Source organism: Acomys minous, assembly GCF_964271855.1.
Source record: "Acomys minous genome assembly, chromosome: 17".
Classification (NCBI taxonomy): Eukaryota; Metazoa; Chordata; class Mammalia; order Rodentia; family Muridae; genus Acomys; species Acomys minous.
This window is the reverse complement of record NC_140500.1, coordinates 59,645,177-59,669,713: the sequence shown is the minus strand read 5'-3', so window position 1 is coordinate 59,669,713 and position 24,537 is coordinate 59,645,177. Positions and strand designations below refer to the sequence as shown.

The 24,537-nt window shown below is 54.2% G+C and overlaps 1 protein-coding gene across 22 annotated transcripts in view; it reads left to right on the top strand.

Moving 5' to 3' along the window:
• Window positions 1-24,537, top strand: part of DYSF (dysferlin) — a 200,235-nt gene that overhangs the window by 111,247 nt on the left and 64,451 nt on the right. For all 22 annotated transcript variants that reach the window (XM_084766036.1, XM_084766029.1, XM_084766046.1 and 19 more), the window contains 8 exons: window positions 3,279-3,372; window positions 3,816-3,893; window positions 11,033-11,214; window positions 13,863-14,003; window positions 14,611-14,640; window positions 15,821-15,850; window positions 23,729-23,830; window positions 23,926-24,087. In XM_084766036.1, the coding sequence (XP_084622162.1) occupies window positions 3,279-3,372; window positions 3,816-3,893; window positions 11,033-11,214; window positions 13,863-14,003; window positions 14,611-14,640; window positions 15,821-15,850; window positions 23,729-23,830; window positions 23,926-24,087 (819 nt within the window). The remainder of the gene's footprint in view (window positions 1-3,278; window positions 3,373-3,815; window positions 3,894-11,032; window positions 11,215-13,862; window positions 14,004-14,610; window positions 14,641-15,820; window positions 15,851-23,728; window positions 23,831-23,925; window positions 24,088-24,537) is intronic.

The following is a 24,537-nucleotide window of genomic DNA, read 5'->3' as shown; positions in this document are numbered from 1 at the left end:
GCTCAGTGAATGCTCCTAGTGCCTCGTTGTGCCTAGCACTGTTGGAGGTGCCTGGTCATGGTTGCACCCTTCTGGAGCCCATGCTGGCCACGATCAGAATATCTGGTATATTAACCGCCATGTCACACACCCATGGCATGGAAAGGAGCAAAGCCATAAGAGGCCCCTGAGCTTTCTTAGGGTATGTGAGGGTATATTTCAGAGTGGATGTCCCTGGCCCCTTTGAGAGGTGATGGCGTCTCCTTGAGTGGTATTTCTGGGGTAAGAAAGGGGTCCTGGTGTGTCCCTGCTATTTGAACATAAGTGGGGTGCTGATGTTAGGGTGTCACCACCCTAAAGCCCCAATTCAGTGCCTACAGAAATTCAGGAGGAAGGGCAGCTTCCTCTCTGCTCTGAGACATTGATGGGGACCTGTTTATGGTGATGTTCAGACACCATGGGAGGGTCAGTGGCCTATAAAGACATTGACCCTGTCTGTCCGTCCGTCCGTCTGTCCATCTGTCTCTGTGTCTGTCTGTCTGTCTGTCTGTCTCTCTCTCTCTCGCTCTCTCTTCCCCCCCCCTCTCTCTCTGTCTCTCTGTCTCTCTGTCTCTCTGTCTCTCTGTCTCTCTCTCTCTCTCTCTCTCTCTCTGTGTGTGTGTGTGTGTGTGTGTGTGTGTGTGTGTGTGTGTGTGTGTGTGCCTAGCAGGTGAGTCAGAGCCAGGCTGGGCTCTGGGTTGTCTCCTGCCTGGCTCTAGGAGTGTTTCTGTTCTGCCTCCCCGAGTGCTTTCCCCTAGCAATCCCTGCCCAAACCCTGAGACATGAAAAGGTGAAAGATCGGACCACGCTGGTCCTAGATCAGATGGGGATGCCTGGAGGACCCTGTGGATTACACGGGGTGGCTGGGCCCTCTTTGGGAGGCAGGACAGGTCAGGGCACCCAGTCCCCATATAAGACATTCCAAGAGTTCTAATAGGCCCTAAGCCATGCCTGGAATACCTGGTCCAGCCTCCATGTAAATCCCAGGGAGGTGATACCTCTTCCAACTTCACACTGCAGCCCCAGTGCTTTCATATGGACCCAGAAAATGCTGTCAGAGGCTCAGAGGGAGGCACTGTGAAGGGAGGTACAAAGTGTGTGTGTGTCCTGGTAGCCTCAGCAAGCAGTGATGCATTGTGGGTCCTGTGAGGTGGGCAACTTTCTTGCATGTGCTCAACCCAGTACTCTGTCTGCTTGTAAGACACCTGTGTATGGCTGGGCTGAGGCCAAGGGCCTGGAGTCCTGTATCGGACATCCCCAGAAGGGCCTGCTCCCTGCTCCTCACTAAAGCAGTGGCAGGGGCATCAAGGTGTGTGTGTGTGTGTGTGTGTGTGTGTGTGTGTGTGTGTGTGTGTGTATGTGTGTGTGTGTGTGTAGGGGGGCAAGGGAGAGGGGGAGGAGGACAGGGACAGGGAGATGGAGAGGGAGAGGGGCAGAGGCGTAGACTCAGAGAGAAGGCACAAACACTAATAGGATACACTTCTCAAAGGCACCAAGAAGGCACTTGCTGTTTGTCTAGGGAAAACTGGGTCCTTACTGAAATATCCATGTCTCCAGCTTCCTGTAATAATTAAAAAACAACTTTTTTTTTGGAGATAAAGTCCCACAGTGTAGCCCTGGCTAGGCAAGAACTCACTAGGTAGAACAAGTTGGCCTTGATCTCATAGAGATCCATCTGCCTCTGCCTTCCAAATGCTAAAAGTCCAGCTGGAATAACTTTCTTAATGTGTATACGTCTGAATGTGTGTATGTGTGGGAGTGGTGGTGGTGGTGGTGGTGGTCGTGTGTGTGTGTGTGTGTGTGTGTGTGTGTGTATGTGTGTGTGTGTGTGTGTGTATGTGTGTGTGTGTATGTGTGTGTATGTGTGTGTGTGTATGTGTGTGTGTGTGTATGTGTGTGTGTATGTGTGTGTGTGTATGTGTGTGTGTATGTGTGTGTGTATGTGTGTGTATGTGTGTGTGTGTATGTGTGTGTGTATGTGTGTGTGTGTATGTGTGTGTGTATGTGTGTGTGTGTATGTGTGTGTGTATGTGTGTGTGTGTGTGTGTGTGTGTGTGTGTGTGTGTGTGTGTAGTCTGGAAATCAACCTCAGGGGTGGAGGTCCTCACAAGCCACCTGTCTTTTTTTTTTTTTTTAAAGACAGTTTCTCCTTGGCCTGGGGCTTGCAATTAGGCTAGGCTGTCCGTCTCCCCCTCCCTAGCATGGGGATTACAGATGTGGGCTACCACATCTGGAATTTTTACCTGGGCTTTGATTATTAAACTCACATCTTCATGCGTGTGAGGCAGGGACTTTACCGCGTAAGTCACGTCCCTTGCCACTCCTGGAGTGATTCTGAAGAAATGGGAGAATACCTCAGAACACCTCCCACTGGCCTAGCCACACAGTGAATAGTCTTGGTGTACATCCTCTCAGCCCGTGCCTTACTCCCTTAAGATCAGGATTGCTAACATTCTTTAAGCGCGTACTGTGTGCCAGGCAGCGATCTAAGAAACACCAGTACCTGTCTATCCCCAGCAGGCATAGCAACTCTCTGAGCCGGGCACTGTATAGTTATCTCTGGTATACAAAAAATTGATCCAGAGTACTTAAGGAACTTGTCTGTGGTCACAGGGATGTTAGTGACAGGAAGGGCCCAAACTCAAGTGATTCAGCTTTAGAGCCAAATAGAGTGGAGGCATGCCCTGCGCTCCTCTCCCTGTCTTCAGGGGAGGTGCCCTGTGGTGGGGAGTCAGAGCCCAAGCAGCTGCAGCAGGACCTTGGTGCCGAGGGACCACACAGCCGAGGGACACGTGTGGTGTGGTCTCTTTGTAAGGACAGAACAAGGCAAGACTTAGTCCTAAGAATGGTGAAAGGCGGGCTGGAGAGATGGCTCAGAGGTTAAGAGCACTGGCTGTTCTTCCAAAGGTCCTGACTTCAATTCCCAGCAACCACATGGTGGCTCACAACCATCTGTAATGAGATCTGGTGCCCTCTACTATATAAATAATAAATAAATCTAAAAAAAAAAAAAGAATGGTTAAGGGGCAGCTGTGGGGAGCATGGCTTGCCTGAAGCCGAGGGCTGGGTTAAGGGCAGCAAGCCTTGGTGTCAAGTGGGAGAGATGGGCGGATCACTGGGTCTGAGGGGAAGGACTGACCCTCAAGTGTAAGACCCACAGCCGGCTCTGGCTTGGAGGTGTCTGTCCAGAGTCTGAGGATTGGTGTCTAGGGATCCAGGGTCAGTTTTCTGCTGTGCCCTGATAAGATTTGTGTCCCCAGGGCGGCATGGTGGACGACAAGAGTGATGATTCCATGTCTGTTTCTACCCTGAGCTTTGGCGTTAACAGACCCACAATCTCCTGCATCTTTGACTGTAAGTGACACTTGGTGGCATCTGACTGTGTACGCATGGCCTTATACTTGGAGTGGAGTTTTACAGTCAGGAGTGTGTATGTTGAGGCTCCGTTGATCGGATTGTGTCTGCTTCCAGGCCAGTCGGGCCTTTCTGTGTGTGTGTGCCCACGCGCACGTGGGCGTTCGTATCCATGTGCCACGTGGGAGATGGCATATGCGTATTCACGTTCTTGTCAGCATAAGTTTGGTCTCGCTCTCCTGTCTCTTTCCCCGGGATTGGATAGGCTCAAAGGATGCAAGCTGCTACCTCTGAGCTAGGGTCTGTCCTGACTGGAAGAGGCTCACTTCTGCATGATGGCTGTTCCCAGAGTCTGCTGCCTGTCCTGGGGCAGACCCTTCTCTTCCTGTAGCCCTTAGCAACCCTATTCATCACATGACATCTCTGTTTCCTCCTGAGTGAAGATGGAAACCGTTATCATCTGCGTTGCTACCTGTATCAGGCCCGAGACCTGCCAGCCATGGACAAGGACTCCTTCTCTGGTAGGTGGGAAAAGGGGAGACTCCAGGACTTCCAGTGGGAGGGCGGAAAGTGTGTGCTGTGGATAGCAGGATCTTCGAGGGGCTGTTTTCTGTGAGTGCTGGATACTCTTTCCAGGTGCTGATGTCTCCTGGTCTCAGGACAGCTGCCCCTTCCTGTGAGATCTTAGCAGAATTTGGCTTGTCTGACGGTCCCTTCCTTCCCAGGGGCTGTTCTTTGTTGCATCCCTAGAGATGTCCTTCTCTGTGCAGGTCTCACTCTGTGCAGACCCAGCATCCTTAGGCCCCTACCCTTTCAGACCCAGCTTCTTGAGGCCTGACTCCTCCTAGACCTAGCTCCCAGGCTCTCTCTCACACTCCTAGACTCAGCGCTCTCTCTCTCTCTCTCTCTCTCTCTCTCTCTCTCTCTTTTGGTTTTTCGAGACAGGGTTTCTCTGTGTAGCCTTGGCTGTCCTGGACCCGCTTTGTAGACCAGGTTGGCCTTGAACTCACAGCGATCCACCTGCCTCTGCCTCCCAAGTGCTCGGATTATAGGTGTGCGCCACCACGCCCTCCTCTCTAGACCCAGCTCTTGCATTGCCTGCCTGGCCTGGGGTCTTTCATGGAAGACTTGGCTACCCAGCTCCATGCATTTTTGCCTTCAGCAGCACACTGATCTGGCTCGTTCCTACTCACTTCCCTGGCCTCTTTGTTCCCTTCCACTCTGCCCCAAACATACCCGGACGTCTTACTCCCTTGTTTTGAAGCATAGACCCTGGCAGACGGACCTGCCACATTTGCCCGGTCAGACAAACCTTTGGGATGTGGGGCCTGTGGTCTCACCCGTTCATCTCCATTCGCACCCTTCACCCACGAGCCCCGCCCCCGCCAGCTCTGAGCCACAACTGCAAGCCTCCTGCCTGTGCCTGGCCTTTGCGTTTAATGTTCTCCCAGCCTAGGATGCGTTTCTTCCTCAATTTCGACTTCAAGACCCAGATCACAGGTCCTCTGACTTCCCTCCTTCCCCAGCGCTCGACACTCTAGGACATTTCTCTGAGCCCTTATCCACTGTGTGGCTCACCTGTGGTATGTCATCTATAGTCTTCCCATCAGCCGGGGGGGGGGGGGAAGGGGGTTCACTCAGGGAGGTGCCTTGTTTCCCCCTCTGAACCTTCAGCACCGGACATCTAAGGAATAGGCATTTACCGAGCACCACTGTGTACCTACGCAGATATTGACAGCTAGGTGTCCTATCTCCCTAGTTTAACAGGTGAAGAAATGGAGACCCAGGTGGCTTCCCTAAATTGCATGAGTTGACGTAGCTAACAGGTGACAGAGTTGGAAATTAAGCCCAAGGCTGTTGCCCTGACAGTGCCGACCCGTGGCTAAGGAGGATTGGGTTCCACGAGAGTGGCCGTCTGGTGACAGAGTGACCTCACAGCTTAGAGCCACATGTCCATCCTTTCAAGCCCAAGGTCCCTTTCATTCTTATCAGCAGCTGTAGTTCATGCTTAAGTCCTGTGGTCTCAATGACCTGCTCTCCAGCCCCACTCAGCTAAGCACCCATGGCCGGAGTGCTTCCCTTCTGGGTTTTGGGGCCGGGTCCTAAGTGAACTCTTTGCACAGTGACACTGACAGGCTTGGGAGCAGTTGGACATTTACAATGGTTGTACCTAGGACTCTGACATTGGAACAGACCCTGAGAGAAGTAGAAATGGGTGTATTCCCAGCCCAGCCTGTTTCCTTTTAGCAGGGGTTTGTGGGTGAGGGTGGAAGGCCGCCCTGTCCTCTGTGAACTGAGTTGGTTAAGGGCCCTAAAGGGCAGAGGCTTCCCCGGGGTTGTAGCCTGGGGCAACCAGAGCTCAACATGTGGACTGTGCAGCAAGGTCAGCAGGCACTGGTCTGGGAGACGTCATACTTTCCACCCAGATTAACGTCCCTTGAGCTTTGAGGGCACTGCCCAGGGCTTCCTCAGAGGCCATGGGCTTCTGAATGAAAGGCCTGATTGAGCAGCAGCTGGAAAGGAAAACAGCAGCCAACACGGGGGAACCTATAAAACTCAGAGTGTTTATTTTCACTCCCAAACCCTAAACCAAAGCGATTTCTCCCCGGGAACTGACCCTGGGCTGGCTGGCTGCTCGACGCTGTGCCTAGCCACTGGCTGGCATTTCTGAGGAAACTGGTGTTTGAAGGCGGATTGTCTGAGGCCAGGGGAGGGTCCAGCTGTGACTGCTACTGCTGGGAGCATCTTCCAGCTGCCTACCGCTGTCCAGAGCCAAACAGTCCTCCGCTTCCCACCGTGTCCTCACCAATACCTGTGAATGCGGAATTTGGAGGAGACGCTTGTGGGATGCTGCTGTTCATGTGGCCTGAGTTAGGGCTATACTTCAGTGGGGCTTGCCCTTGTGACCACATCTGCTCTCTAGACCCATGGAAGGTGTCTGCAGTGTGTGCATGAGCTGAGTGTGTGCAGGAGAGATCAGGCAGTCAGACTATAAGATACATCTCATCCTGGTTGACCTCTCTGATATCGGAACGTGCTTTGCTCTGAGCTGAAAGCTGTGACTCCAAGGGACTAGGACGTCACTTGCCATCAGCTCTGTTCCTGGCTCTATCTTGCCCGATCCTTCAAAGTGACAGCATCTTGTCACCTCCCAACACAGTCCAAACCCACATGTTCCTAGTTCTGTGTGCAGCGATGCTATTGAAGGAAGGGTAGATGCTATCTGCTTTGCCGCTTCTGCGTTGGGTGGAGCCATGGCTCTGCTATCGAATGCCACTCCATACGGAGGATCTTCAGGAAGTGTTGTCTTACAACATTCCAGGAGCCCAGATATGTTTATTATATAGACTCTTTGGGAGGCTCACAGGTCAGTGGGCCTAAAGGTGTATTTCATGGCTAGCCCAGTTAGAGAGATGACCGATAGGCCTGATGCTACATGATTTAGTGGCCTATGAAGTGAGGAATCTACTTATGAGGTCAGCAGTCCTCTGCTGGCCTGTGGTCTAGAGATGTAGAAACACTATGGTTCTGAGATATTCTTGCTAGGGCAGGCCACAGTGGGGTCTGTCGAACCCCAGCTCATCCATACTGTAGTGACCTCTAGATTTGGGTGTCACTGGGGACTTTCTGCTCTTGGGCTTCTGATGCCTCTTGGCTCCTCCCTCTTCTAACTCAGGCTCTTTGTTCAGGTTGGCTCTGGAGGGGTGGTGGTGGGGTGGTGGTGGTGGTGGTGGGTGGGGTGGGGTGGGGTGGGGCATCCACCTGGCAAACAGGGGAAGGGATTTTCCAGATTGCCTCTGGAAGCTTGTGAAATGCTTCACTTAGAAAGGGTTCCTGGGAAAGTGACTGGGAAAAGGACCCTGGCTTTATGATGCACAGCAGCTTAGAGCTGTAGGGAGGTATAGGGGAAGCTGTCTAACCTGTTCCAGCACTCCTCAATGCCTTCCCAAGAACTGGGGAGCAGGAGAGTTGGATGGGACTCAAGCCAGATTTCTCAGCACCAGCCCAGAACCCTATGCTGTCTTCCCCCTCTCCATCCCCCACTGCAGCATCCTGGCCTCTTCCTGTCACCCAGGTCAGTTGCCTGGGTGCAACCAGGCAACACAGGCCCTAACACTTGGATGTTCCCTTCTTACTGGTGTCACTTTGTCTCTTGCCTTGGGTGGTGACCATCCTCACCCAGGAGTCACATGATTGAAGAGTGTGGTTGGTGCTGCCTTCATCTCTGCATCCCAGGTACCGGGCTACCCTACCTCGCAGTAGCGGGTCAGTACATGAGTACTGAATGAGGGATGTGTTACCACAGAGCCACGGTCGTGACGCCTTTGGAGTCTTTGGCTAATTTGGATGATGCCCAGGAATGCAAGGAGGAAAACGTTCCATGTTTTCAGGGCATCCTGCCCAGGGGCTCTCTGGCTTCCAGTAGGAAAGAACACTCATTTTGCCTACTGCTTGCCAACACTGAGTTTGATAATTTTAATCATTCCCCCCCCAATAGTAATTTAATTTATTTTTTAAATATTATATTATTTTGTGATAGGGATTCATGTTGCCCAGGCTGGTCTGGAACTCACTACGTAGCTAGAGATGACCTTGGATTCCTGATTGTCTTTTCTTCAGTTCCCTAGTCCTGGGCCACAGGCAGGCACCATCACACCTGGCTTTCTTTTGGTTTCGTAGTAACAATATTGCTGTGTATGGCATAGTTTGAGCTTGCGTTGTCTTGATTTCTGGGGTATATTCCCCCTTCCTTTCCAATGGGGGATGGAAATGGGACTCTAGACTAGGACTCCAGGCCAGCCCCAGCCACCTGGGATCTCAGGCTAGTGTGCCTGGATCCAGTTCCCTCTCTGGCTGAGCGGGCACTGCTGTCACTCATAGCCTCTGGCTGGCTGATGGGAAGGGCCAGTGCCATCTGAAGCCTCAGGAAGGTCCAATAAACAGGGCTAGCCTAACACCCTGGTGCAAAGCTCCGGACCCATACAAAAATGCTCGTGTCTGGGGCTCAGTGACAGGTGCCCCCTGGCTCTTTTGTAGGTAAGCTGGTGGCATCCTCAAATGGCCTATGCCTGGAGCCTCCCAAAGGTAGTTTGTGATCCTCAGCTCCATCTAACCATGCCCCCCGCCGGGGTGGGGGTGGGGGAGTGTTGCTGTTGCTGTTTGGGTCCTGCAGCCCTCAGGCTGGCTGGGCTCTGGATTTGGGGACCTGGATCTTCCCCTCTGGCATCCCATCTCCTGGTCTTTGGGGCTGTGACAGAGGATGTGTCTGTGAATTCATCTGTGGCCACCTTGCTGCTGCTTATATCTTTTGCAGGGGTGGGAATGGGGAGATGGGTAGGGGTAGGGGTGGGGGTGGGAGTGGGGGTGGGGGTGGGGGTGGGGGTGGGGGTGGGGGTGGAGGCTGGGCCCTGGGCACACAGTAGCCCAGTGTCTGAGGCCTAAGGCCTCCAGGCCTGTTCTTTACAATGCTTTTGTTGTCCTTGTCCCTCCCATGGGTAGGTGGGGTGCATGTGTGTGGGTCTGGGTGAGTTTGTTTGTGAGCTGCCCCCGCCCCTCTGTCCCCCAGCGCTGAGCTCATTGCCTGAGCTGCTGGAGCTGCTGGAAAGAGCCAGCTTGCTCGGAGGCTGGCGTGGGGGGTGCTGCCAACAGCAATACAACGTGCATGGCCGCTACAATGTGCAATTGTGACCTTTGTGTAAACGCGGTCGGTCTGGGGCCCGCACGCTTATAAAAATAAAGCGTTGGGAAGCATAGGGGGGGTGGGGGGTGGGAACAAAAGAGGCTTTTTCGCTGGCTCTCTAATATGGTTTTATTTATCGGAACGCGCCCTCCTTCCCTTACTGGAACTGGGAGAGGTTCTCTGCCGAGCTTGGAGCTGATGGTATCACAGCCAGACGGTTTCATTAAACGCACAGACGCCGCCAGGCCTTGCCAGGGGCAGAAGGAAGAGGGCTCGGGGCCAGCCTGCCAGGGCCTGTGCGTGGCTGTGGGAGTCCCATGCCAGGCAGGCACTCCCCTGGGGAGTCTCTCTCTCTCCTGAGGGCATCCCATTGGCCTTTTCTAACCACAGGGGTTAGAGGTTAGAGGTTAGAGGTTCAAAGCCAGTACCCCAGGGGATGCCCTGAATGGCTCCCCTACTGAGAGCAGCTCCTGAGCTAGCAGGCTATGCTCAGGTTTAGGGCCCATGGGCTAAGCCAGTGTGGTTCTGCCACAGGTGCCTAGAGCTTTCTGGCTGTGATGTAGATGCCCTCACTCTTACAACTAGCTCTTGAGTGACAGTCGCAATGTTGGGCCTTGCTGTCTGCCCTAAATGGAAGTCTTACCCTTGCCTCACCTTCCCACATCTTCTACAGTCACTTGGTGCCAACCCCTTTCTCTGTCACCTCCTGGGCAGGAGTTTCGGTTTGTCTCTTGGTCACCTTATGACCAGAAAGCCGGCCTGGGATTGTTTAGATAGGTCTGAGCCTTTCAAGGCCACAGGGGCTCTCTTGGGTCACACACAGGAAGTTACTGGCTATGCTGGGGATGGCCTGGGGGCTTGTGTTTGGGATAGGGCTGGGGCTGAAGGTATCAGCTGTGTTAGGGCCCTGTGCTTGGTGCTTCTCAGACACCCAGCACAAGTCACCTGCTTCCTGTTCATATGCCCTAAGCAGCCATCGTTTGGAATAGGGACCCTACCCTTAAACTGATGTCCTCTGGGGAGAAGTTAGAAGCAGTCTGCCACTCTTCCAAATCATGCACACACATCCCATAGACCTCACCCTGGTGTCCAAGTGTTTCCCACAGCATTGCCTGGAACCTGCTGGAAAAGCAAGGACCCTGCCCAGCTCTGCTGCATCACATGTGCAAGAGAACGTCCCAGGTGATGCCGTGCTACCTTCACATTCGAGCACCACCATCCTAGAGTCTGCTCCAGTCATACCAACTTGTCCTTGGACAAGGCGGAGAAAACGGCTGGCTGGATGCTAGGCTGGTGGGGCTGGAAGGCTGCACAGGAATCTTGGGCCACGCCCACACCATGCTGTGCCTGGCAACCCTTGACTGTGTGTGCATCCACCTAAGACCACGCGCCACCTCTGCACCAGTGCGGTAGCCTCATGATTGGTTCATATCGTCACGTGTGCATCTCCTGTCTGTTCTCCCTGTTGGCAACTCTATGTTCTATTGATGGTATCTCAAGGCCCCTAGAACCTAACACCTTGGCCTTACATCCCCCGCGTGCCCTCACCAAAGAATCCAGATCTACCACGGACATACATCCTGTCTTCTGTATTTATTCTGCCATGCTTTCCCTCAAATTGCCAGTGGTTTGCGAAGGTATTTTATGTTTTGTGCCAGTTGGGTCCCCATCTCCCAGTGCTTAGTCCCTAGTGCAGCATGCAGAAAGCACGCTGGAAATACTTGGATAAATGAACGGGCCACTCAGGCACCCGCTTTCTTCAGCACGCCTTTGCCCCAGTGGCTAGATAGGAGTGGGAAAGGGAAGGTTTGAAGTTCCACGTCATCTATCTCCACGTGGCTGTGACTGGCCTCGGAGATGGCATCTGGCCTGAATGTTCACGTTCCAGAACGGCAGCCACACCCGTGCTCTGGCCCTTGTGGCCCTGTGACTCCCAAACCACCAGCTGAGTCGTGTTTCCGTTCTCACTGCCCCACACAGATCCCTACGCCATCGTCTCCTTCCTGCACCAAAGCCAGAAGACAGTGGTGGAGAAGAACACCCTGAATCCCACCTGGGACCAAACCCTTATCTTCTATGAGATCGAGATCTTCGGTGAGCCAGCCAGCGTCGCCGAGCAGCCACCCAGCATTGTGGTGGAGCTGTACGACCATGACACTTATGTGAGTATGCTCACCTGCCACTTCTCCCCTTTGTTGCCCGTCTCCAGGACCCTGGGGAGAGCTACGCTGTGAGCGTTGGGTCCCCAAGGCTTGGGCTGGTGGCCTCCCCCAGACTGCTCACATGAAGTGATTGTAGAAGAGTTGAAAATAGATGGCAGGCACCTGTGCTAGGGCCCTCGGCAGACATGGCTAATCAAACACAGAGAGGGGGAGCAGATCCAGAAAGGGTATAGAGTTGTGGATCAGTAGTATGGCTTTTCTCTAGCTCTACTTTGTCCCTTCTCCCCACAATTACTAATCAAGCCCTTGCTATACTGGGTCAAGCGGTCCCTTGGCTGAGGTTTGCTGTGGAAGTGGAAGCTGAGATAGCCTCTAGGTGAGACAGAGTGTCTGGAGTACCATATGGCCCAGTGGTAAGGGCAGGGACTTTCCACGGTGCTGTCCAACAGAATTTCTTGTGGTGATGCTATGCTTTCTGGCTGTGCTGTCTGGGAGGGGAGCCACTGGACACGTGTGGCTAGGGAACACATGAAATGCAATTGTACCCATGGAGAAACTGAATTTTAAATTCTGTCTAAGAACTGCAATGGGGGTGTGCTATGCATGTGACATAACTGGTGGTGGGGGGGCTTGCTTAGCATGCACAAAGCCCCGGATTTTACCCTTAGCACTGCATAAACTGAGCTTAGTGGCCCATGCCTGTAATCCCAGCATTCGGGAGGTAGAGGCAGGAGGATCATGAATTTAAGGTCCTCTTTGGCTACATATCAAAGTTTAGGCCATCCTGGGCTACCTGAGACCTTGCCTAAAAACAAAACAAAACAACACCCCCCCAAGTCCCCCAAACCTGAAGGTGGCTTATGCTCCAGTATAAGACAGTGCTGCAAAGTACCAGGGGGAGCTGTGGTAACGACAAAAATCCCGAAATAATGTGAGAGGGGAGCACAGCAAATGTGGGGGCTGCTGGAGGATGAGAGCAAGAAGAGGAGCTGGGGGTGGGGGTTGGGGTCAGAATACTGCTTTAAGTAAGGGAGGCCATGTGGTGCCAGAAACAGAAGCCTGTGCAGAGAGGTCAGGTCTGGGCAGGGGTGCGGTGGCAAGGAGGAGGGGTTGGAAGACGTTTCCAGTAAGAGTTACCGTCGTGACCTGTCAGAGGTCCTGAGAAAGTATGGCAGCCAGGGGTTGGAGGAAGGTGATGCTATGTAAGGTGCCTCCCAGATGATGACAGATGCTGGCAGTGGGCAGAGCAGGTCTGACCTGGGGGCTCAAGAGGAAGCTGAGCTCAAGGACAGGGCACAACTGGCTAGTGTCATTGGGGCCATCAGGGGAAGGAAGAGTCCTGTCCTGGTGCTTGTGGGGTAGTGGGGGGGGCAGAGCGGGGCTTGGGAGGCACTGGACTACAAGTGCAAGGCAAGCTGCTCACCCACACCCAGCCATGGCGACTCTTTCTATCTCACTGCTATTCCCTACTTGCCCGGGGACCTCTTTGCCCCGTCCCTGGCTGGCTGGCCAGAGACACTCTTTCAGAAGAATCTTCTGGAAATGTTGCTCCAAGTTGCCCTTCTCACGCTTGTCAGGCAAGGGAGAACCATGCTCTATCCTGGGGTTGTGGTGGCTCCAGGGATGAGCTGGAGCTGTGCCCTTTGTGGATCTAAAGTCACCATTACGCTGAGCTCTGCTGCCCCGCCAGCCCCGCCCCTCTGCAGGACTCAGCAGCCAAGAAGGCCACACCTAGCCCTGAGAAGCCACAGACCCTTCCCCATGCTGTGGCTACTGTCTACCCCCAAGTGATGGTTCTGGATTGTCACTCACTAGTGGGGCGTGTGCTGGAGCTGGTAGTCGCTCCAGGATGGCTCAGAGAGATGTTGAGGCTCTCCTGTGGTATAGCATGAGGACAGTCAAGGCTGTCTCCCAGCTCCTCTCTGGGGCCAGGGCTAAGTGCTTAGGATGCCCACAGCATCATCTGTCTGAGGCCTGGCCCTGTTGACTGTCTACTGTGACTGAGGTGGGGAGAAGTGGGTACCACCACGAGGCATGGGAGCAAGAGCTGGCTGAGGCCAAGAAGCTGCAGTGGAGGAGGAGGAGGAGGAGTGGGCATGGGGGTAGGCTAGGAAGAACGGGTGTTCAGCGACTGAGGAGAGGTGGTCTCTGTCTTGTGAGCAGCAGGTGTGAGGAGGAATCCAGATTCACGATTTAGGAGGTAAAGATATCATTTTAGTAAGACTCACTTTGATAAGCAAGCAAGATCACACTTTTTTTTTTCATCTGAAAAATGGAGACATTCGGGGTGAAACAAATGGTTAAATGACATGAGAGCCCCTGACATGTCAAAGGAGGATGTAAAGTGTGAAGTGTAGGTAGCCTATTTCTTCCTGGTCTCTGATGGGCTCAGGGATGGGTTAAACAAAAGCATGGGGAATACTAGTTGGACATACAGAAGGACTTCCCAGCTGTTGCAGGATCTCCATCTTAGTGGGCTGCTAACATCTTACCCTCACAGTTCCCCCAAGAGGGCAATGCTTGCCACTCCACATGAGAGGCTGCCCTTAACTTCTGGGGCCCTCTCTAGCCCAGGGAGTGGGATGCAGGCCCAGTCTCTCAGGGGGCTGGGGGAAGACACCGACTCTTCTTTTTCTACCCCGGCCTAGGGTGCTGACGAGTTCATGGGTCGCTGTATTTGTCAGCCAAGCCTGGAACGGATGCCCCAACTGGCCTGGTTCCCACTGACCAGGGGCAGCCAGCCTGCTGGCGAGCTTCTGGCAGCGTTCGAGCTGATCCAGAGAGAGAAGGTAAGGCTGGCCGCTCTCCAAGCCTGGGAGGCCCAGCTGGGGTGCAGGCCAAGGGTGGTGGGGCTGTCTACATGCTGAACTCAATAGGAACTGATGTCAGCTCTCTTACTGACACCTACGCTGTCCATCCTTTCTAACCTTTAAGTCAGGACACAGTCCATCAGAGAACAGAAAGATGATTGCAGATTTTCTTCCTGGGTCATTTCCCGTCTCGGTTTCCAGGAGCCCATGTAATTGGGGCAAGGGGCCTCAGGTGTAGTGAAGGGGTGCTGGGGACAGGTAAGGGCAGGATCCTGGCCTGGCTGTGTCATGGCCTGGCTCTGGACCTTGTAACCAGGACCATAGTCTTAAACACCAGGCTGTCTTGAGTGCTGCCCTCAGGCTTGCCAGGGGCTCATGAACCGTGATTGTAAGCTGCCCCGAAGGAAGGCAGCTCTGGGCAAGGTGTCTGGAGGACACAGTCTACTGCCCCTTCAACTTGGGACAGCCTGGATCCCTGGCCTGTCTGCTACTTGACACGGTCTATGGGTGCTGTCCCAGGGTGGAACTGAGGGGGTCTGGGACGGGTGATGAGCAGGTGACCAACGCCATCTTTTCTCTGCTCTAGCCGGCCATTCATCATATGCCTGGCTTTGAGGTAAGTCTCGTCGGCTGTTTCCTCTCCAGTCTCTTTATGTTTGTATACCCTTCTAGGTTTAGAAGAGGAGCTGTTAGGTCTTTGCCTTAGCCAACTTGAGGGCCCAGGAAGCTCCTTCAGGCTGATGATGGCTCAGTGTGGCCTCAGGGCAGGTGGCCAAGGGCTGAAGTCCTCATTTTAGTCAGTGTCATCATGGCTACCGCAGGCACCACCTGCCTGGAGATGGCTGAGCATCATAGGTTCCAGACTGCAAAGCCCTCAGAGCCTTCCACCCAGGGGTTCTGGGCTAGGCTGGGCATTCGAGTCACCATGGTGGATTTAAGCCACAGCCTCTGGGGGTGCGACCCAGGCTCAGGGTCTTCCGATACTGCCTCAGTCCCTTAACATGCAAGCCAGGCTGAGGACTGTGGGCGCAGGCCATGACACAGAAAGTATGTTTGAGAGCGTTACAGTACTGTTAGAAACGCCAGCTTCTGGGTCCACTTCCAATCAGGCCAGGTTCGAGGGTAGAGACCAAGCACTCTACACCTCGCCCGGATCCCAGCCACGAAGCTTCAGAGTTTCAGAATGGCACTTGGCCCCATTGGCCTACCTCCTGTGACCCTGTCCTGGCCTCTGCTGGCACTGTGGAGTCTCAGGTTTATTGGCTTCCTTGTTTCATCACAGACAAGGCTCAGAGGGAGATTCTCGGGCTGCGGGGACCCACAGGGTCTGAATGGCTGTGACCGCACGAGCCCTTGTCACCCGCTTGCCTCATCCCTACCCAACTCCTGCCAGTCCTGCCCTTTGTCTTGTCAGATCTGGGGCCCTCAGCTTTGATAGTCTTGGGATTCTAGATGCCCTTCCATGCCCCCCCCCCCCAAGTCCACGATACAATTCCACTGCTTTGCCCGAGGCCTGACTTTCGCCTGGGGCTACTCAGGGTCCCAGGTCACTCCCGGCACCTGCCTGATGCTCCCTCCTGTCACTTCTGGAGAGGGTCCAACTTCCTCTCAGACCAGTGTCCTTTCTTCATATGGGAGCCCCTGGAGGGTGTGGTGAGGTAGCCAGCGTGCTCACCCTTGGTGGGAGGGCTTTCTGTGGGTGTCATCTCTGTCCCAGCCAGTGCTTCTGGTTACTAATGGAGACCTTTTGCTCCCCCGGGCTCCCCCACCCGTCTCCCGGATGTGGCCCATCCCAGATGCATGAAACTTCAAGGACTCTGGATGAGGTGAGTTGGACCTAAGGATGGGCAAGGTGGTAGACTCGGAGGGAGAGAGAGAGATAAAGGCCAGCTTTCCCAGCTCCTGTCACAGGGCGACAGGTCTGGATTTTAGTCCGTTTGCTTGGAATGGAGCCACAGCTGCCTAGGGTATCTCCTGTGGGAGTGATTCTAGCCCCAGAGGCTTGATGCCCTTTTAGTAGTCCAGACATATACAGATCACTTGAATGGTAATATTGAGTTTTGTCTGGTTGAGTACCAGACGGCCTATTTTCAAGCAGAAAATGTTGGGCAGGTGCCAGAGTAGCCAGGGAACCTTTCTGGTGGTGGAGGCGGTGTGAGGAGATTTTGACAGGCATCGAGGAAGGAGGGAGGCACGCATCTTTGCTACGAGGGGCCTAGGTGCAGTGTGAAGATGGGTGGGAAACAGGAACTTTGGGCAGAGACCAAGCAGGAGAAGGTCATCCATGTCCTCCACCAGGGAGTCAGGGACTCCCGGGGCTGGGCTGAGAGCGGATACCACTTGACATTTTCGGTGCAATTTGGACTTGAAGTACAGGATCAATCAGGATGTGGGATTGTAGTTGCCCCCCCTCCCCCCCCCCGAATTCCCTCACTTCCTTTCACTCCCAGGCAGAGGTGGGGGCCTGCCAGCTGCTGGCCCTCTTCGCGCCTGACAGGCGGCCTCCTGCTTCTGGCGGCCATGCGGAGAGACTGCCGATTTGGAAGGCAGCATAGAACCAGAGCCAAAACCCACAGCCTGTGTTGAAGAGGACCCAGCCTAGGGATGCGTTATGACAGACTCAGAACCCTTCATGGCCGGATGTGTCATATGGAATATAGCAAGGGCACGGACTCTGGGTGAGGATGCGGCTGTGGCCTGGCTGTCAGGAAGCAAATTAAAAAAAAAAAAAAACAAAAAAACTCTGCATCTTGGGGCCAGACCCTGAAGGGCTGAGCACCAGGGTTGGAGAGGTCCCTCGCTGAGGCCTCCTGTGGTCAGCGGGGCCAGGGGAGAGCGGTCCTTGTGAGTTGGCTGGACTCAGCCCAGCAGGTTCAAAGGGTTGGAGGCCCAGGGAGGTGACCCATCCTTTAAAATGACCTTGTGATGCCCCTTGTCCGGGAGGGTGCCAGTGTAACCCTTGGCTCCGAGCTCAGCATACTTCCCCTGACTGAAGGTCCAGTCTCCTGCCAAGAGCTTGGGATTTACTCAGTTTTAAGGCTCCCCAGAGGCTGAGCTGAGGCCGGTCCTTCCCCTGCTATTCTGTCCCTACAGAAAGCCTGTAGGCCCAGCACAGGGTTTCTGTTTTCTTCCTTGTGGTGGCCCACCACCTGCTTATCACCTCATTAGCTTCTTCCAAGCTCCCAGTCCAATCCCTGTGCATCTTGGGTCTACTCCCCTGGGAGCCTGAGAGTAGGGCAGGCCCCGGGGGGGAGGGGGGGTGATAGGAGGTTCTGCCCTGCAGGGGTGTGATGGAAAGCAGCCTGGTGGGGAGGCTTTTTACACAGCTGTGGGTGTGGGAGCCTGCTGGAGCCGGGCCAGGAGGAACAGAGAGGCGGTGAGTCCAGAGTGGTTAAGTCCAGGAGCACCCTACAGCTAGCGCAGCGAGCTATGGCGAGAACCCCACATGCCGAAGGGCCTTCAAGTGAGGCATGTGGCCCATGTGAATGGTGATATGCTGAAATGCCTTCAAGTGAGACATGCGGCCCACGTGAACGGCTTCTGGGTCGGGACAGAGGATGGGTCCCTGGAAGAGAGGATACTGAGCTAGCATTTGAAGCAAGGACGCAGCAGGAAGATTTTAAAGCGGTGTCTTGTATTAGAGACACAATGCGCTTAGGGACACTGCATTAGCAACAACGGCCCCTCTCCTAGGCTCTCGGTGGTGGGAACACAACCGCTCTGTGGAGGTCCTGATGGCAAAGCCAGGCTGCTTTGCTTGTGGGTGCTTTACAATGTGCAAAGGCCTGAGCCCTTGTGGAGAGCTGAGGGTGCCTGTTGGCCTTTATTCTCCTTCTTTTTTGAGCTCCTTCCCACTCTTCTTGTCTCACCCTTCCTCTGTGCCCTCCTTGGCCCATCTTCCCTCCCACCTCTTCTGAGCCCCCCTCTCCCCCACATCCCCTCTCCTTTTTTTGGTCTGGAGAACAAAGGCAGTTCGGGCTGCCAAGGGGAATGAGTTCAAAGAAACTGCAATTTTAGATTTCCTGAGAACTGGCGAGTCTGCGCATGCAACGCGCATGGGCATGTTGGCGAGAACACGCATGCGCACACCCGTGGTCGGCGAGGTGTTGGGGGTTCCTTACTAGCGGGGCTCTTAGATCTGGGAACATGTGTAGAGAGTCTTATCCAGGGGATGGAGGATTTGACTGTCCAAAGGACATCAATAGTTGTCCCTGTAGAGGGTAGCATACGCTCCTTGTCCGTACTGCCAGCGTGGTGGTCCAACTAGTCACCGTTAGACGTCTTTCCAAATCTCAGAGGCGGCAGGGTGTACAGCTTACTCTGAGAGTACCCCAGGTTCACTCCTGCACCCATCATCCACTAGAAGGAAACATTTGGTGTTTTGCAATCAGGAAAATAAGCTCAGTGCCTGCCCCCCCCTCAATCCCTCTCCTCCTCCCCCAAAGCCTTAATTTGAAACACTATTTCCCTGGGATGTGTAATTAGACCAACATGTTGTTCCTAATGAGCTGGGTGGGGCCGACAGACAATGGAGCCTCCTGCTGCCTGGCTGCCCTGTGCTTGCAGCTCCCCATGGAACTAGGATGTGTCCCTCTTAAGTGAGGTGGGGGTCTGAGGGCTACTGAGGACAGGGCAGTCCAGCTGGCTGCAGAGGCATGCCAACACCTGCACTACCCGGGAAAGGAACATCTGTTTAGCATGATGTCACCTAGGTCTGAGAGTGTATCTTGGGCCTTCAGCTGTCTGTGCTGAGCTGGCCATGGGGACATGTGGACTGAGAAGAATCTAAGGGTGGCTTCTACTGGTGAGAGGAGTCCCCCAGTTGTTCTTGGAGATCTGGGTCTGAGATGGATTGATCTGTCCACCTGTGAACCCCACTGGTAGGTGGTCCCAGTTTTGTTCTGTATTCAGGGCAGGCATAGGAGTTAGGTTAATATGGCTCTCCCTGATGCTATTGGCTTGTCCTTGGGGGCCCGGACTTCTTGGTCCCTGTCACCTGTGAGACAGCCAACCAGACACCTTGGTTGGCTTTGCACTCTGCTCCCTTCCCTCCTGGTGGTGTAGGTATGCTGTCCTGTTTTGATAAGGGTCACAATACCCATTCTGTCCTGGAGAGCCAGCTTTGGGTCAGCTAGGTGGCCTGGACCAGGAAAAAAATTGAGGCTTAGGAGCTGGCAATATGGCCCAGGCTTGTTTTTACCTCCTGCGTGAGATGAACAAAAGACAGGTTCATTGGAACTGTGTGAGGTTTGTGTGTGTGTGTGTGTGTGTGTGTGTGTGTGTGTTTTACAGGAGTTATTTAGGCTTACTAGATGTCAGAGGGCAGGGCTATAAGAAGTTTCTGAGTGTTTGGAGAAATTGGCAGGGAGCTTGAGGTAGACCCTGAAAACCGTGCCAGCTTCTAGGAGGTAGTGAAGGAAACTATCTTAGCAGTGAGCGGGCCCAGCTAGCAAGGGCTCAGAGGGGAACTGACCATGACGGCAGAGCAGGTGGCAACGCAGACAAGGAGAGCCACGCCTTAGCCCACCCTATCCCCTCTTAGTCTATCCCTTACTCCAGTTATCTTTTCGCCATCCCTGCTTATTAATTCAGAGTTGCTGGTTAGCTAGAGACGAAGACAAACAGAAATGGCACAGGGTAGTTGATGTGTCTTTCAGTGGGACTAAGGTTGGGGTGGACAGAGGATAGGGGGCCATGAAGATACTGGAACATAAGCTTAGGAAGATTCAAGTGGCATATTAAGTCCAAGCAGGAGGTGTTCAGATGCAGAGGGACAGAGTGTATCCCTACAGATGGCTAGTGAGTGCTAAGTCCTGAGGTTAAAGAGAACACAGTGCCTCCATTTAAGAAGGGCAATATTCCAGAGGTGGCTAGTCACTCTTGGGGAATCCTGAAGGGGAAAGTCATGTGGCAAGAGAAGTCGCAGCAGCTGAAAGATGACAGGTCTCATGAAGGCTTTTCAAGTGGCTCGAGGGCGGGGCCACTTGAGTGACAGGTCCTAACGGCATGTGCACATGTCGTGGGCTTTGTTAGCTGAGGATGTGTGCGAAATTAGAAGCAAGGAGACAGTGGAGTGGGTCACTGGATGGGAGAAAGAAACGGTGTGGATGGGAAGGAGTGAAGGAGACAGAGAGAGGAGGAGGGGTGGGGGAGGGGGAGCCAGAGGAGGAGGGGTGGGGGAGGGGGAGCCAGAGGAGGAGGGGTGGGGGAGGGGGAGCCAGAGGAGGAGGGGTGGGGGAGGGGGAGCCAGAGGAGGAGGGGTGGGGGAGGGGGAGCCAGAGGAGGAGGGGTGGGGGAGGGGGAGCCAGAGGAGGAGGGGTGGGGGAGGGGGAGCCAGAGGAGGAGGGGTGGGGGAGGGGGAGCCAGAGGAGGAGGGGTGGGGGAGGGGGAGCCAGAGCACTCCAGAGATCACACAGAACAGAGATTTAGGGAAAGAGTCACGGGTACTTGGTGATCAATCAGGCAAGAAGGAGGGACCAAGGGTGGCACTGGTTGTCTTGGACCAATGTAGGAGATGATGTTTGAAGGGAGCAGGTTTTGGGGCGATGGACCAAAAAAAAAAAAAAAAAAGTAACCATGGAAAAGTTAAGTTTGAGAGGCCATTAGGAGGCTTGGATGAACTGAGTAGGTAGATGCTAGGAAGGGGGCTACGGGCTTAGGTGGGACACAGGCAACAGGATGCTTATGAGGCAAAGAAGTTTAGCTTTACAGGCCTGAGGGACAAAGGGGTGGAGGTGGCCTGGGAGGCTCATCCTTGAGAGGAAGAAGGGACGAGCAGGCGGCTTTAGAAGAGACACTGAGTTCAGCTGGCAAGTGCTGACAGGGGATGGGAGGGGTGAGAATCTACAAGTGACCTCGGTCTTGGTGACTGTTGACTTAGGAGAGAAGTTCCCAGGGAAGAGGTGCTGGATCAAAGGCAGAGGGCGGACGCCGGGGAGGGGACTCAGAGGAACTGTGCATGGATGGCGAGTTCTGGGGTGGAAAGACGGGAATGGAAGGGCATATGGAAAGCTGGAAGGGCGGAGTGAGACGGGGTCAGCGACCAGGAGAGCACTGGGGACTGGGTACACGTGCTGGGTTGTGTGGCACACAGGGCATAGCATTGTACAGGAGGGCAGGACCGTGGCGATCGATGTCTTGCAGGTTGGGCAGAGAAGACCACCAAGAGAAGGATGCTGAGGAACTGTAGCCTAATGGCTCAGGGCGGGAAGTGGTCCCTGGATGTCCTCTAACCTTGTCTCTGCTTCTCTCCCTCCTGCCTCCACTTGGCTGGCTCCACAGCTGTGTACTCCCGCCTTCTTCCTGCAGGGTTTCCTCCAGACGGTACTATACTACCATGTAACCAGCTCGGGCATCCCTGCCTGTATCCTCCTTGGGGCGTGGCCTGCACTGTGGGGAGTGTAGTTCACTGGCCTTACTGTGGTCATTCCCACGGTGCTTGGGGGGGAGCTAGAAGGGACGGTGGAGCATGGCCCACAGCCAGCTGGTGGTTTTCTTTGGTGATTGTCAATGAAATGGGCGGTCGGCTGAGTGAGAAAGATTGTCCTGCCTCCTTGTTTGTCAAAGCTTGGAACCTAATACTTCCTGCTGCCACCCCTCCCCCACCCCCACCTCCCACCTTTTGGCCTAGGTCTCTCATGGCTGGGCATCGGCCATGAGAGGCTAAAGAATATGCCACACAAAGCTTGGCCCTTAAAATAGGCTACCCCGCAGCTCATGGCCGATGTCATAGTGCGGCCCAGGGTTCTGTTAGCAGCCCAGCTTCTGTGGTGGTTGCACAGGCTTTCTGTGGGTACCTGTCCTGGGCTCTGTCATGGGCACAGCTCCCATGCATGTGTGCATGGAAACAGCTCTTTCTGTCACCCTACCTATAGCATGTCACCTACTGTGGACTAGGAGTAAACTAGCTGGTTTCCACCTTCGTCCTGGTGATTTAAGAGTTGTTATGAAGCCAGTATTGTTCTAAGAGACGCTCCGGGCAGCCCGGTTCTCCTCAAGTGACCCTTTGGAAGAGCAATCGGAACACCGGCGGTAAAAGCCATGGTGCCGACAGCAATGGCAGCCATAATTACAGTCACCACTTATTAAGCCGGTGCCAGATACGCCTCTTGTTCATCTTCTCCTTTAAGTCTCAGAGTGACTTTGTTCAGCATAGTGTTATCCCTGTCTTTATGAGGACACTGAGTCACAGACACTGAGTCATCCTTCCAGGCCCACACAGCTAGGAAGCAAACAGAGCTGGTGTTAGAGGCGGGGGCTGTCTGGTCCTGGACATGAGGTCCTTACCACCATGGTTCAGGGTGCTGTGGTATCGTCAGTGGGCCCCTGGACAGAAGGTGGCTGGGAGTTGCTGTGAAACTTGATGTGGGCAGGAGGAAGCTGGCCTTTTTCTCTGTTCCTGACGCTCCTGTCATCCATGTTGGCAACTGCCTGTTGATATACCTGTTATATACTCAGAAGCAAGACGGTTGGCAAATAAGTCAGACGATCGCAAAGCTTATTTAAGCCCAGCCCGTTTGATCATAGTTAATCTTTGTCACATCAGCACCTCCACGTATGAATGTGCTGTCTGGGCACCGCACAAGGATGGTGTGTCAAGGAGGGACGATTCTTAGCACAACCTGTATTTGCATTTATTCTAAAGGTCTCCCACTAGGTGGCAGTGGAGTGTCCTGACCTAATAAGACCTAGTAAACATAAACTACGTGTAGTCACAAGTCTTAAGAAAAGGGCAGTTTACTCTAACTGCCCTCCTACTGCTAGCGAGCGTTTACCTGCTGCAGACACTAGTTGTGTGGCACGGACTTCTCAGCTCTCATGGTGGCGACCGGCTAGAGACCGGGGGTACTAAGAGTAACATGTGCAAAGAAGCTGAGTGACAGAAAGGGAGATGGTGGAGCGAGTGTTCACACTTAGAGCCACCACGCTATGAGCTCCTAAAGCAGAGATCACACTTCTCTCTTACTGTCTGGCCCCACTCCCACAGTCTTAATGATTCGTGCCTAGCTCTTTTTGGGAAACCCCTAAGCCGGCCAGCATCACCACATGCCTTGCTCACCCCTGGTCTGTGCTGGTGAGGGAGCCTCTTCTGGAGTAGTGCCAATGGTGGCCTTACATGCCACGTCTTATAAGGACAGTGGCCATATATCTTTGTATCTTTTTTGCCATTGCCCTGTTCTCCCTGTCTTCCTATGAGCATGCTCTGTTCTTGTGGAAAACAGGTGTGACAACAGGGTTGGGGGTTGGTGGGTGTTTGGGTGGAAACCAGGGTGTGTCTCAACTGGGGGTGGGGAGGGGAGCAGGAGAGCCAGGGTGGAAGGAAGTGACTGAGACGCTGAAGTCGATAGGCCAGGATGGAGCAGGATGCTGCGCGTGAGAGGGTCAGCACGAGTGCATTCATATGTGAGCACGCGTGTGTGCTGAAGAGGAGGAGACACGGGTGGTTCTGGAGCCTGCGTTGTGGGCGGGCCCCCTTGCCCTTGTGCAAAGATGTATGCATTCTGGTCCTGGACAGAAGGGTGCCCGGCTGAGGTTAGCCCAGCACCCTCATTTCTGCTGCTTGCTTGCCCACCTCAAGCTCGGTCCTTCTCCATTCCAGGGTCTGTCAGTGCATGCCGTTGCTTTCTGCCTGCCTGTTCATTTTCATCTCATGGCCTTGGCCTTCTGCCCACTGTGGTCTCTTTTCTGCTTGCTGTCCCCTGCAGACAGAGGACACAGACTTGCCTTACCCACCACCCCAGAGAGAGGCTAACATCTACATGGTACCCCAGAACATCAAGCCAGCGCTCCAGCGGACAGCCATTGAGGTGAGCCTGGCTGTGGGACAGGGGCTGCCGGCCTGGCCTTTCCACTTCCTGACTCAGCCTCGCTCAGCTGCTCTCCCTCACTCCTCTGTCCCTAGATCTTGGCCTGGGGCCTGCGGAACATGAAGAGCTATCAGATGGCCAGCGTCTCTTCCCCCAGCCTCGTGGTGGAGTGTGGTGGCCAGACAGTGCAGTCCTGTGTCATCAGAAACCTTCGGAAGAACCCCAACTTTGATGTCTGCACCCTGTTCATGGAAGTGGTGAGCCTTACCTCCCTGCTGTTCCCATCCAGAGCCCTGAGGGGGTACAGTGACCTCATGATCTCAGCAACCTCAGGGTTCACCTCCAGATCCTAGAAGGCCCATGTGTGCGTGGCCGTCATCCCGTCTTCACATTCCGCTTTGCTGTGACTACAGGAATTACTTCTTTTCTCAGTGAAGGCTTTTGTCCTATGTGCAACACATATGGCTACCTCTCCCTCTTGTCTGATTCTGGGTCAGCAGACGCCTCGGGAGCCATTCTCAACCTGTTTCCTTTAGGGAAGACTTTCATCGCCAGGGGGCTCCTCCCAGGAACCCACCAGGGCTGATCTTCAACCCTTCCTCCCAGCTTTCCCAGCCTGGCTCTGTCTTAGCTTGAGCCCTGCAGAGAATTTCAACCTCCAGTCCCCAGCTCCTTAGTTTCTGCTCCTCAGCCCCCATCCCCCAGCC